Genomic DNA, 14,872 nt, shown 5'->3' on the forward strand with positions numbered 1-14,872 from the left:
CCCAACATGAAAGTTCTCATAACGACCATGCTCTATGCAATGGCGTCCCACAGATGGAAGAAACCAGTCATGGACAAACAGCATGGAGAACACACAAAAATAAAAATGATCTGACATCTTGAACCGAGGCAATAGCCAGGTGATCCATCAATGACAGCCAATGTCTGCCCTACAGGCGAAGAGCTGCCTTCTGCAGCAAAAGAGGAATCTCCAAATGTGCTGCCAGGAAGCTGTGCGAGGAGATGCTTTCCCAGTGGAGAAAGCACTTGAGCTTAGCAGAGAGAGAAAGCGCTGGGAGCAGCGGTGCATATACTACCACGGATACAGTAAATGTGCTCTACGTAGCCAACTGGGCTAAAGGAGAAATCAGTATCAAAAAGTGCAAAGAAGATAAGTAGGTTGTAGCCAAAGCAATCTAAACAAATCCAGCAGAAGGAATTATACTCTATTACGGAGGAAACTCGGATAAACTGACTCAGAGAATTTTGAACAAAAAGAATCACAATTCTGGGTAAAGAAAGATTTTAAAATGTTGACACAGAGCAGTGATACCGAGGCCTTTGCATTTCACTGACTGGTAAAACCTAAAATGTGTGTGTGTGTGTGTTTATGGTTGGGGAGGGAAATCTAACAGATTTTCTAATTTTTCGTTTGCAAATGTGAGGATGATGGTGGCAAGGGAACAAAGGGTATCTCCTACTCTCTACCATCTTTATTCATCAGATAAAGGATGTTTTAATGGCAAAGAAAAATAGAGAAAATTAACAAAACCAAAAATTAGTTCTTTTAAAGATTTTATTTATTTGAGAGAGAGAGAGAGTGTGAGCATGCACAGCAGACTCCCTGCTAAGGAGGGAGCCCAATGTAGGACTTGATCCCAGGACCCCAGGATCATGACCTGCGTCGAAGGCAGACGCTTAACTGACTGAGCCACCCAGGTGCCCTCTTTCAAAGGATCAACAAAAGTGACAAACCTTTACCTAGACTGACCAAAACCACTTTTTAAATACTATTGAGAAAACTAAATTACTAAAATCAAGAATGAGGGGCGCCTGGGTGGCTCAGTTGTTAAGCCTCTGCCTTCGGCTCAGGTCATGATCCCGGGGTCCTGGGATTGAGCCCCGCATCGGGCTCCCTGCTCAGCGGGAAGCCTGCTTCTCCCTCTCCCACTCCCCCTGCTTGTGTTTCTTCTATCGCTGTGTCTCTCTCTGTCAAATAAATAAAATCTTAAAAAAAAAAAAAAATAAAATAAAATCAAGAATGAAAAATGGGATGTTACTACCTACTTCACAGGGACAAAAGAATCATAAGGGAATACTATGAACACTGGTACACCAACCAATTAGAAACTTGAGACACAATGACAAAATCTCTAGGAAGACATAAGCCACTGAAAGTGAGGCAAGAAGAAACAGAAAATCTGAATAGCCCTAAAGAGACTGAATTTTAAAACTTCCCACAAAGAGAAGCCCAGGCCCAGAGGACTTCACTGGTGAATTCTACCAAACATTTAAGAGGAATTTAACACCAGTCCTTCACAAACTCTTCCCAAAAATAGAAGAGGAGAGAATACTTCCCAACTCATTCTATTGGAAAACAACAACGACAACAACACAGCTATCTACCACCTTTATAGGACAACAGATATTTTAATGTAGAACAAAGAAAAAAGTATATTATTACAGAACAGTCCTTGTCCAGAAGGGTGTTCATATTAACATACATACAGCTCACATTTTTATAAACATTACACTGTTCTTATTTTGCTCATTTTTCCATAGACTTGTGCAAATGTCAATATAGTTAAAAGAGACAAAACCACCAGTCCCTAACCCCTCAATATATAACAATCAGCATTATGTATTCAGGAAAATGTAATTAATTCTTGCTATAAATAGGAATTACAAAGAAATCATACAACAGAAACATTCACTGTAATATTTTCTTATGTAAAAGGTCATTACTGGAGAATGTGCTGATAGTTTCATTCCATAGAGACTTTGATGACAATCTTTTCAAAAACTGAATTAAAAATCAAGAAAGTCACTGAATCAAAAAAAAAATATATTTTTAAAAGCAAGCATATAAAAATATATGCACTAAAGTTGCTATTTAAGAAGAAAAATAACAAAAATGAGATATAATGCTGTTGCTCATGCTTTTGTGTTTTGTTTCAATGGTCAAAAGAAGCTGTTCCTTGTCATCTGTGGTAGAGTCTCTTGAGGACCCCCGAGGAGGACAGGTGTGAATAACATCAGACCCAGGCAATTGCATCACAGGTCTCTCTCAGCCTGCCAACAGTGGACAGGCAGGAACTCCAAGTAGGGCAGTTTCAGCCCACTGTAGAGTGGGGGAAGCTCTCTACCAGACCCCATTCCCCTAGTTCTACTTAGTAGGAAGAAATACTAGGTCAGACAGCAGGACACTGCCTGGACTATGATCAGTGAGCATAGTTACTGTGCATTAAATTATGGTTGCCCAGGGGCGCCTGGGTGGCTCAGTCATTAAGCGTCTGCCTTCGGCTCAGGTCATGATCCCAGGGTCCTGGGCTCGAGCCCTGCATTGGGCTCCCTGCTCCGTGGGAAGCCTGCTTCTCCCTCTCCTACTCCCCCTGCTTGTGTTCCCTCTCTCTCTGTGTCTCTCTCTGTCAAATAAATAAATAAAATCTTAAAAAAAAAATATGGTTGCTTGGGATGACCGTCTCTCACTCTCTCATTTAGGGTTTGTAAGCTCTCCTCTCTTTGGTCTACTCTACCAGCTGGCTATACATTCTGGGTTTGGCCATGGATGGACAAAGGTCCCTTAAGTCTCATGCCCGTTTGATGTATCTCATTTTATCAGAGTTCTCTGAATTTAGGCTTCTGACATTAGCACAGGCTATAATAAAAATGTACTGCTTTCTTCTTCCATTATTCCCTATATATGTATCTTGGGGACTTCACCAGGAGGTAAGGTTGTTTTTTCCCCTAAAATTGTGTAATGGCTCCCCAACTCTACTGTAAGGCCTAAAAGTCACTTGTTCTATGTGCATGTGTGAGGGGAAGAGAGGACCCTGGTTTGTAGTCTGCTATCTACTATGCTGTAGTAGCTGCCGGTTAGAAGGGTACCTTGGACAAATATTAATAGCATTCTCATGTTACCTACCATGTCTCTGTGCTTTATTATTATTTCTCTTCCCAACTCATCTGAACCCTTTCTTCCCCCTCTCTTTTTACTTACCCATACCTTATGTCTAACAACTAAACCTGATGGAATCCTTATAACCCGTTTTTCTTTGCACATGGCACACATCCTAGGATTTATCAGAATCCACACGTCTCTTATATGACTCTGCCTAAAGAAGAACCTCAGGGACTTTGGTTCAGACTTAGCTTGGGGAAGATCACGTACTTTCCTTCTCATCTTTAAAATCTAGTGGTTAGAGGCAGAATAGGTTTCTCACATCACACTTTGAACCCAAGTGTCACTAGGCCACCATAAAACAGAATCCTTTAGAGGTTTAATTATTTTTAACTTTGTCATAAGTTTAAAAACAAAGAATATATAAATTAGGAGAAAAGAAGTAAAAACTTACTGTTATTGGTACATCTTTTGTTCCTGAATTTAATAAATGAAGGTTTAAAACTTTTGGTAGATCTGTTAAAATTGAAGAAAAGAAATATTTCTTTAACAGGTGTGCTTTACAGCAAGTTATAATTTTTCCCTTATTAGATACCAGATTGAATCTATTCTAGAACGTGAAAAAGAACTACAATCACATTAATAAAAAGAATGTGATTCTACCTAACTCATGGATAGCAGTCACCTTACTCATAAGGATACTGTGTATTACAAGAACTGCCCCCTCCTAAATAACCAGAAAAACAAAACAAAACATAATTTTTTAGTGGAATTAGACATTACTAATCTTTCGTTTTCCAGCAAAGCATAAGGAAGCAAATTAATAATATGCAATGTGAAATTATCACATTAAAACCGAATCTAATTTTCAAAAAGGGGTCTTCAATCCTAAACAACCAAATTCTAATTACACATGGCCCACAGAAATCCCAAATTATAAGTATTTCTATTTTTTCCTTAATAAATCCTTTAACTTGAGTGATCTCAGTTTTAGAATTTGAATACTTTCTTTGACCATCTGGGACAAAATCTAACGTTATTGTAATATAACTGAATAATTAATAATAATAAAATTAATAATATAATGGAATAATCCATTACTAAGAAAGAATCCAGAAATAAAGCTTTTTATTTCCTTTATTTTACTATTAAAAAAAAGATTCAGCATAACTGAATATGTGACAAACTAGATTAAAAAACTCAGAAACTATACCTTCTGCCTCAGTCTTCTGTTTAGAAGACTTCACTTATCTCATGACCTTGCTTTCCCACCTGGTAAGCAATGGTGTCCCTCAGAGGAATGGGGTATGAACCCGTGAGGGCTCTGAGTTCCCAACAGTAGGTTTCTACGAGATCATGTAACCTATTGAAAGGTAACTTTCAAAGCTGAGTTACCAAGGAGTTAAAGTACAGCCAGCCATTCAGCATTGAACAGAGGTTTTTTTTTTTTTTTTTAAGACTTAGAAAAATACTGTCTCTTTTCTTTACCTTGTGTTCGTAGTGTACCAAAATCTAACATTTCGGTTGAGGAATAAATTCCAGGGGCTTGGAAAAGAGAAAAGTAAACCATTAGATATTACTTTGCCCAGAGTAAGATGTATTGAAAACCAAACAAACATACATTTGCAGCTCCTTCAATTTTCTACTAACCTGTTGTAACTTCAACCTCAACAGGAAGAATGATAAACTCTGTGCTGTCTGAAGCATTAGTCTTTATTCTGATGAAGGCTGTGTGATTATCTGCTTCTCTGGATGAAAAGCTGGCTCTCATCACTCCCTTGGTTTCATAAGGAGGAATCTCCTGACAAGTTAACAGACCATAATGTAGCACAGCTTTTGTCATGTTGCAAAACCACCATAGTTTAATGAATAAGATGACAATGACTGAAAGATGCATTATTATTTTATATACCTACTAAGAAAAAAAATACATTGCCACTTAAACAAATATATTCCACAGATTACAACACACTCCAATTTTGAAGAACATTAAATGTAAAAAAAAGTGCATCTTAGAATTGATGAAGCATGGTATGTAATATTGAGCAAATGAAAGAAATAAAATTATCTGAAAACAAACTGTCAGTTGCAAAGTTATCATTAAAAGACAGAATTAATCTATAAAATCATTTATTCTTTAACGTGATGCTTGGGCATATAATTCGGTCCTAAAATTCTCTAACAAACAGCCATATCACCATTGGAGGGAAATGCTTTTCCAGAAGTCTACGGGAATCTCTTTAACCTAGACAGCTTAGACCCGTCTGTCCTTTCATTTAAAACCGAACACAGCAAAACTTCCCAGTCAAATCTACAGTTCACCAACTGCTTTCCGTAAGGCTCTTAGCAAGTAAGATCGCAAACATTTTCAGGCCTGTAATGAGAGAACACTCAAATATACACTAGAAGGAAGATTCATTGGGGAAAAAAAAAATTTTTTTTTTTGAGATGTAATTCTTTCCTGGTTTTACAAAATCTGGCCTCCTTGGGACCATCAGAATTTCTCTGCACACACTTTTTGGCATATTTGAGGAGATCCCTGTGATACAGGATTTATTGGTCTTCACTTACTTCTATTCTTTTAAACTTCTTAGCCTCAAAGTAGGAAAGAAGTGTTTGGAACCCTCCTGGGTCCACTAGAGATGCACCATCCACTTCCCCATCTCTAGGAAGCTGACTTGTGTCTGGGCTTTTCTTATGTACACTGTAAATGGGCTGAGGGTGAGGTAAAGGCCAACTGATTTTTTTCTTACTCTAGGTTTGTAGGAATAAGAATAACTTTCCTTGTAGCCACTGGGAGTATTAAAACATTATGCCATCTCTGCTACCATTGGTTATAGTTCTTAACTAATTAGAAATCTGAATTCTCTTATGTTTATTAGATACCAATTATATTTCACACTAAATTCTTAGTTCTTCTATCTAGAATTAGAATATAAATTGAATAGCTTATAGTTAATTCTCTGAAGCATTGTTTTATATACTATTTCTCGCAAAGGCTTTTCAAACAATAACATAATTTCAAGATAAAATATTTTTTGTGAAAGAATATAAATGAGCCATCCATTACATATTTCTACCTGCTAATTTGTTCCTGTATCTGACGCGTTAACCAAATCCCTGACAAATTTGTTTCTAATTGCTCAAGTCAACATCCTAAAAATGTCCCTTTTGCATCCCTTCCTTGGTCGAGACTGGTCAGAAGACAGAACAAGAGGCTATGTGTGTTTAATAGAGCAATTAATAAATAAATTTGATATTCAGAACTTATTCATAGCAGTAAAGTCTGTTCAATTATGGATGAGGAGCGATCTGAGTGCCCTTGGTACAAGAAGGACACTTACTATGCTTTTTCCCTCTTTGATTAAGGCATGGTAGATAACATTTAGAGAAAAACCCTCCTATGCCAGGGAACTTTACAAATAAGGTAGTTGCTACATATTCACTGATTTGGCTATTATTGCCAGTATTCTCTAAGAAAAAGTGGTTCTCTAAGCACTGACACAAACTAGTGTTAAATATTCAACAATATTAAAGGTGGATGTAGATCACCTAAGAATTTATAATTTTCTAAGCTGTCACGAGGGCTTGACTACGTTCCCTCTGAAAATGTCATCTCTATCAACAAGTCTGCACAGTCAATTCTCTACGTCAAACATGTAATGGATCCTTCCCACAGGGTTTGTTTTTTCTTTTTTAATCTCAGTATAAAGCACATTATAAATGATTAGATTCAGAGACAACTTTACCAATATAATTCTGTGAAAGAATAGTTGAAACCTCTTTCTTTCCACACAGTGGGTTAAAGTTCCCACCAATTTTGTTCACTGCTCTTTCCAAAAATTACTACTTATACTTTTCTCTCCATGTATCATCCAATTTTCATATATATTTGATGTAAATTTTTTTTTTTTTAAAGATTTTATTTATTTGGCAGAGAGAGACAGTGAGAGAGGGAACACAAGCAGGGGGAGTGGGAGAGGGAGAAGCAGGCTTCCTGCGGAGCAGGGAGCCCAATGTGGGGCTCGATCCCAGGACCCTGGGATCATGACCTGAGCCGAAGGCAGACGCTTAACGACTGAGCCACCCAGGCGCCCCTATCTGATGTAAATTTAAAATTAAGATATAATTAAGGGAAAGTCACCCACATTTATACAGCTGATAAATGTGGTGTATAATTTCTGGTGTATTTAAGAACATAATTGGTTCCAAGTGACCACACATGAGAGACAAATATGCCAGCACTCACCCACAGTTTTCTGGTGCCTCCTTGTTGGCCCGTTGGAAGTTCTAGGTGAAGATCTCCTCCACTAGAGTACATTTCTACAACCTGTGACAAAAGAGCATGTGATGGTTAAGTTCGAAACCATATTCTCAATGCAAGTGATTTGCTGTTAAACAGAAATAAGTCTGACAACCCCGTGTCTTAGAAAAATTTAAAAACATGTGCAGATATAAAAGTAAAGTATCGTGTCTTATCACTGGAGTCAGTGCTTCATATGTGTGACCAATGGTGGTTATTTTTAACTAAAACAAGGTAATATTCAAATATTAAACTTAGAAACAGGATAATTATATCAGACATTGGATTAAAGAAAATCCATCCATAGAACACCTTTTATTTTTTCCAAAGGAAAAATAGTTTATGGAAATACAATTTTTGTACTTCTTATAGTAACACAGTGCTTCTTTAGTCACACATTTATTTTTTTTAATTTTTTTTTTTTTAAAGATTTTATTTATTTATTTGACAGAGAGAGACACAGTTGGAGAGGGAACACAAGCGGGGGAGTGGGAGAGGGAGAGGCAGGCTTCCCGCCGAGCAGGGAGCCTGATGCGGGGCTCGATCCCAGGACCCTGGGATCATGACCTGAGCCGAAGGCAGACGCTTAACAACTGAGCCACCCAGGCGCCCCTAGTCACACATTTATAACAAGATTTAGCAGCAGATCTAACAACTACTGTAATTGTGAAATAGTGAAGAATGCGTCATTCTGGGATATATGTAACATTTTTAATGCAGTATGACAGTATTTGGTTTCTCTTGGTGGCAAAAATCACAAGAACTGTTAATAATACCTCTGTGGCTTGTACCTACATTCATGATTTTGCTGAGATATAACTGATGTACAATAAACTACCCATATTTCAAGTGCACAACTTGATAAATTCTTGACATACATATACAGGCGTGAAGCTACCACTGCAATTAAGACATTAAATATACCCATTATCTCTAAATTTTCTTCATGCCCTTTGCAATCTAACTGTCACTCTCTGCCCCCTCACACCCCCGAGGCAACCAATGAGCTGCGCCTGGCCACTCAAGATTAGTTTGTATTTTCTAGAGCTTCATATAAATGCGGTGCCTGGGTGGCTCAGCCGTTAAGCATCTGCCTTCGGCTCAGGTCATGATCCCAGGGTCCTGGGAAAGAGCCCCGCATGGGGCTCCCTGCTCAGTGGGAAGCCTGCTTCTCCCTCTCCCACTCCACCTGATTGTGTTCCCTTTCTTGCTGTGTCTCTCTCTGTCAAATAAATAAATAAAGTCTTAAAAAAAAAAATAGAGCTTTATATAAATGGAATCATACAGTATGCATTCTTGTTCCTAGCTGCTTTTACTCAGTGTTAATTATTTTGAGATCCATCGCATTGTTTATGTATTAATAGTTCATTTCTTTTCAATTTTATGGCTATGTCACAATTTTTGATCCATTCACCTAATGATGGACATTTGGGTTGCTTCCAGTTTTTGGTCATTACAGATAAAGCTACTATGAATACTGCATTTGTATAAGTCTTTGTGTGAACATCTGCTTTCTTTGCTTTTTGGTAAATACCTAGGGATAGAATGGGTCATATGGCAGGAGACTTTCCTTTAAGGGCAGGTAACCCTATCTCTTAAAAAGAAAGAAGGGCATCTGGGTGGCTCAGTTGGTTAAGTGACTGCCTTCGGCTCAGGTCATGATGCTGGAGTCCCAGAATCAAGTCCCGCATGGGGCTCCCTGCTCAGCAGGGAGTCTGCTTCTCCCTCTGACCCTCCCCTCTCTCGTGCTCTCTCTCTCAAATAAATAAATAAAATCTTTAAAAAAAAAATAAAAGAAAGAAGATAATTTTTTATTTTAAAAATTAAAAAATCTTTTATTTATTTTAGAGACAGAGATAGGGATAGAGACAGAGAGCGCACACATGCGCGTGGGGGAAGGACTGGAGGGAGAGGGACAAGCAGACTTCACGCTGAGCCCACCGCGGGTCTTGGTCCCATGACCCTGAGATTGTGACCGGAGCTGAAATCAAGAGTCGGCCGCTTAACTGACTGAGCCACCCAGGCACCCCAATAATATACTTAAATACAAATTTGGGGTTAAGTAAAAGAATGGGTGGAAGACCTTCACTTGTTTTATCACGTAAGTCCTTCAGGGGTACATAAAAAAAAAGACAAAGCAAGAAAAACAGCAATACTTTAGTATAAACGTAAAGGTTTTTGGTGTATGTTGTTGTTAACGTAACACATTTAGCAAAGACTAACGAGCTAAGATTTTCTCTGAGTATTAATACCTGCCTTCTGATTTATTACAGTGTTCCCCTATAGTCCCAGTTGTATTAATAGTGATACCACCTTAACTGATGGAGTGACTGCAGAACCTTTTCTGAAAAACCAGAAGACATCATATATTATTTTGTTTAATCTTCCAAGGCATTAAGGAAATAAGCATAACAATGTGTGGAAACAGAAGATTAAAAGGTAGACTACTGATTATAGGGAAAGAAATAAGGAAACGGGGACAGAAAAAGACTCCATTATAAAATTCAAAGGAAAGATCACATTAAAACTAGGAACGTGACATATTCCTGATTTTAAGTCCAGTGTTATTTATTCTAATTTAACAACATATAGAAAAAAAGCCAAAAATATATAGAGAATATAATTTATGTTAAAAAAATTTGCACAAAGAATGTTTATTTTTGTGTGTCCACATGTATACATGCAAATGCACTGAAAAGGGAGACAAGACACACCACGATCTGACAGGATAGTATATATGAGGAGGGGTTTGGGACTAGAGCTGTGCTAATACAACAGTTATCAGCTATATGTGGTTATTTAAATTTAAAATAATTAAAATAAAATGAAATGTTCAGTTTCTCAGCCACCCTAGCCACAAATTCAACTGCTCATTAGCCACATGTGGCTGGTGGCTGCTGTACTGGACTGAGCAGATACAGATACAGCATCGAAGAAAGTTCTATTGGATAGCACTGGATTAAAAAGTAGAAATTCAAGAGGACTTTTGCTTCACATGTTTGAATTGTTAACATTTTTTTTTTCAATGAAAACATACTTACGTTGTGTTTTATACATAATAAACAAATCAGATGCAACTTCTTATTTACAGTACTTTCTTAAAATTAAGGATAAGACTAATGACACAGTATAACATAGAACCATCAGGTTAAGAGTGCCTCCCAGATAAATAATCTATACTGGTTCTAAGAGGGCAGCTTTGGTTTTTCCATTTGCTCTCCTGTATGCTGATAAAAAGTCCAGTGTGGTATATATTCATTAAAATGTAATAACTGCACAGGAGGGGAAAAATGAAGGGGGGGAAATCGGAGGGGGAGATGAACCATGAGAGACGATGGACTCTGAAAAACAAACTGAGGGTTCTAGAGGGGAGCGGGACGGGAGGATGGGTTAGCCTGGTGATGGGTATTGAGGAGGGCATGTTCTGCATGGAGCACTGGGTGTTATGCACAAACAATGAATCATGGAACACTACATCAAAAACTAATGATGTAATGTATGGTGATTAACATAACAATAAAATTAAAAAAAATAAAATGTAATAACTGGAAAAAGCCTAGATTAACAACAACAAAAATCAGTTGACTGAAAACAGTCAAGGAAAGAAAGCAGCAGGAATTTATGAGATTTCTGTATAATCTGTCATAAGAATTACATCAGGGAAAATACACCATTACCTAAAGTTAGCCAAAAGGATATAAATGCTCAAGTGATGATGAAGAGGAAACACTTTTCACTTGTAAAAACAGGACAGAAAAGCATTTTCTTCTTTTGTAATGAAGAGATCTAGCTAAAAATAATTAAAATTCGGGCAGAATATTCTTATTAGTAGCCATGCTCACCGAATGTTAGCCAAGTGTCGGGGAGAAACCCATTTCTTGCTAATTTAGCATATAATTTCACAATTCATGCTCTAAAAATCTCACTACACTCTTCCTCACTTTCTCTGTTTATGAACATTTCTACCAGGGGGTTCTGGGATGACAAGAACCATTTTGGTTGTGAAAGCTCTGCAGTTTACCACAACATGTTGTGTTTTCCCTCCACTGGTCATGTTCAAGCTACTGTTAAGGCCTGGTCGTAAAGAACTCTGGGTGTGGATATTATGGAGTATTGTGGAAAGTATCCACATCTCCTTCCAACCAGATAACACAATGAGAAGCTACAGTGGTAGCAAATGTCACATAGTTGGAAGTCACTGGGAATATAGGGTGGGGATTTTAGGAAGTACATGAAGGAGCAACATTAGCCACTCCCACTGTGCAAGAGACAAGGAACTAGTGAGGAGATTTCAAACTTGAAAACAGTCAGTACTAACAGACTGAGTAAGATCAGGAGCTGGACTTTAAAAAAAAAAAAGTTTGCTTTTAACCAGGATTCTATATTACCCTTCCCTTGGACTTTAATTTCTAGGCTGCCATCACCAAAAACTTATTATTACCAAAAAATAAGTATGAACTGTGTTTTAAAAAATTTACATTATGCTAGAAAAGCAGTGGTCTTGTGTGGCTGAGAACTCTTAAGTTAAAGGCAGAGCTATTAAACTCTAATACCAGAGAAACCACAGTTTTAGAAGTGGTTCCAAAAATTCAATACCTGGACTACTGTAACCCAAAATTCCAACCACAGCAAGCTGCACTAAAAGAATACCCCTACTCTGATACATCCATAAAACCCCATTATTTTAAGTAGTCTTGAAAACCCTAACAAACTGAGATTTCATGCTAAGCATTAATTTTTGCCAAAATGAAACTCATTCAAAATCATCATCATAAACTCACCTGTAAAGGCTCACTGTGAGGATTGTGTATATTTATTATAGGTGAGAAACTGCTGTTCACAGGGACTCTGGCCCCAAGGAATGGCCTCAATCGATATGGGTTTGGAACCCCAACACCAAATACCTATTCCAGAGATGAAAAAAATGCACTTTGAGTTGCTTTCATTAACTAACATTTTTATAGTTATAACTGACTGATCTAGGGAAAACTAGCGAGTCTATTTAGATGGAAAAATCTTAACCACCTTTAAAAAGATCACACATGTAATTTCTGTACTTGATTTGGCTACATATTTGATTTGCTACATATATATGTGTATTCGGAATTATTTCTACAATATATTGGAAATTAAAATGATAGCAGTCCTTCATGAGCTCATAGAATAGACAAAAGAAGAAAATAGGGATTCAAATGATTTCCTTACTCCAACCATAAGGAGATGGATCTAGGGCCCAAGCAATTTCCCAAATATCAAGCCCAGCTCCAGGTCATACCCACATGGGAAGGCAAGGCCCTTTGTTGACTGAGTAAACAGGGTGAGCCAGTCATTCAAATGACAAATATTTATTAAGTGCTTATGATGTGCTAGGCACAAATATATACATAGTGAATGATTTAATAGTGAATAAGAAAGGTAATATGCCTGCTGTCATAAAGCTTATATTCTAGTATGAGGGACAGACTAGAGAACAATAAAAAAAGTTCTAAAAAACAGGTAATGTGATATAGAATAACTGAATAGGGTGAGGCTGGGAATGCTCTTTTAGAGAGCATGGTCAGGGCAATCTTCTTTGGGGAAGTGATGTGAGCTGATGTCACCAGCAAGATGAGAAAAATCCAGTAATGAGAGTGTATTCAGGCGAGGGGAAGTATACAAAGGGCATGAGGCAGGAAAGGGGTTGACTTGTTTGAAGACCAGGAATAAGATGAGAAGCAGGATCAAATGGGATGAGGTAGGAGGGCTATATGGGAGTCAGAACCTCAGAGCCCTGCTGGCCTTAGTCAGAAGTTTACATTTTGCTCTAAGAGCAATGGGACAATATTAGGATTTCCATGGGCAAGTTGACTAGATGTGGTTTATGATCACAGAAGGTCACTCTGACTACAGTGAATGATGGCCTATGGTAGGGCCTAGAGAGGTATGGAGGGCCTGTTGGAGGCTACTGTGTCATCCAGCAAGAGGCAATAGTGGCTTAGAAGAGAGCAGTGGCAGGGAAGAGGAGAGAGGTAGACAGACTCAAGATATATTTAGGAGGGGGACTTTGTGAAAGACTAGATGTGGAGAGGTGAAGAAAGATAGCTGGTCACTGAGGCTCTCCTTGAGAATGGACTACCCTCAAATAGTGCAGCTTGGTCACAACCACCCAGGCAACTGGGGGTGCCTCTGTGGAGCAAAGGTCTTAATATTCTTACGATGGTCTTCACTTACTCAACAGGTGCTTGTTAAATGAGTGTCATCTGTACAGTACTTCAAAGTTACTCATCTGTGCAGGCTGCCTACTAAACAACCACTAAAGACTTATTTACCATACATAAACACAAGTGCCTGACTAATCAGTTTACTCTGACACCAATTTTCAAGATACATGGTATGTTCTGGGTCCTGGAGAAGAATGTTGAAAACAAAATCATAAAATCTGTCAAGTAAGACATTAGCTAATAAGTAAGGAGTTAAACCAATGTGTTCCAAGCGCAGTATAACACAGTGGTTAATAGGATGGTCTTTGTAGGTACAAAGACATGGGTTTGAATCCCTGCTCAATAACCTACTAGCAGCATTAATTTGAACCAATTATTTAACCTTTCTAAACTTCACCTTCCTTATCTAAAAAAAAAAAGGCCAACGGTATCTATAACACAGGCAGAAATGCATGTAAGGTATGTAGTATAGTGCCATATAAGCAATTCTTCTTAATAATCTTGATAACCTTGATATACAAAAATTTTGATTCATAAAACATTAACACACTTTAATAACCTAAACAATAATTACACATAAAAAGAACAAATTTTAAACATTTACTAAAGAAAAGCAGGCATGTATGTTTTAATCTTGAAACTATTATCAAGTATGCTTCATAAATGTGCAAAGTAAAATTTTAAAAAAATTTAGTCAGTATAAAATATTTTTTACTATTATTTTGCTAACCAATCTTACATTAATGCTTTAGCTGTAGCTTTAAAAGATTGTTCAGTTTGATTTGCACAGGGATAGTCACAGACACAGCAGTAAATAAAAATGCTCTAAGTCCAAACTCTTACATTTCTTATTATCCCTGAGTTTTTAAAGAGAGTTCTTGATAGGCTGTCATATGATATATGAGAGATGAGGACTATATTTTATAAAATAAATGAAAGTTTTCATCCTGGTTCTTACCTGGTAAGTAAATACCCCATGATTGGATGTGTTAATAAATAAAGTATTTTCTACATTTCCCACTACTCTTGCAAGAAAAACTACATCAAATGATGTATTTCCTCCTGGAAGTATTTTCTGAAAAAGAACAGCAATAAATAAAGTTAAATTAATAACTAAAAAATCTGATTATGCTGACCACAATTAAATAGCTGAAGTTCTCTAAAACAATCATCTTAGAATCATTTCCATGAACTAGCTTCTCCCCCATGATGGTTTAAGCTTTAAATTAGCTCAATTATTCTGCTATGG

At 37.4% G+C, this 14,872-nt stretch overlaps 1 protein-coding gene across 1 annotated transcript in view; it reads right to left on the reverse strand.

Moving 5' to 3' along the window:
- Window positions 1-14,872, reverse strand: part of TMEM131 (transmembrane protein 131) — a 239,251-nt gene that overhangs the window by 71,305 nt on the left and 153,074 nt on the right. The window contains exons 6-11 of the mRNA XM_032397376.1: window positions 14,582-14,698; window positions 12,205-12,327; window positions 7,370-7,450; window positions 4,771-4,921; window positions 4,609-4,665; window positions 3,575-3,636 (exon numbers count right to left, since the gene is read on the reverse strand). Of these exons, the coding sequence (XP_032253267.1) occupies window positions 3,575-3,636; window positions 4,609-4,665; window positions 4,771-4,921; window positions 7,370-7,450; window positions 12,205-12,327; window positions 14,582-14,698 (591 nt within the window). The remainder of the gene's footprint in view (window positions 1-3,574; window positions 3,637-4,608; window positions 4,666-4,770; window positions 4,922-7,369; window positions 7,451-12,204; window positions 12,328-14,581; window positions 14,699-14,872) is intronic.

The sequence above is a fragment of the Phoca vitulina genome, unplaced genomic scaffold, assembly GCF_004348235.1.
Source record: "Phoca vitulina isolate PV1807 unplaced genomic scaffold, GSC_HSeal_1.0 scaffold98, whole genome shotgun sequence".
Taxonomy (NCBI): Eukaryota; Metazoa; Chordata; class Mammalia; order Carnivora; family Phocidae; genus Phoca; species Phoca vitulina.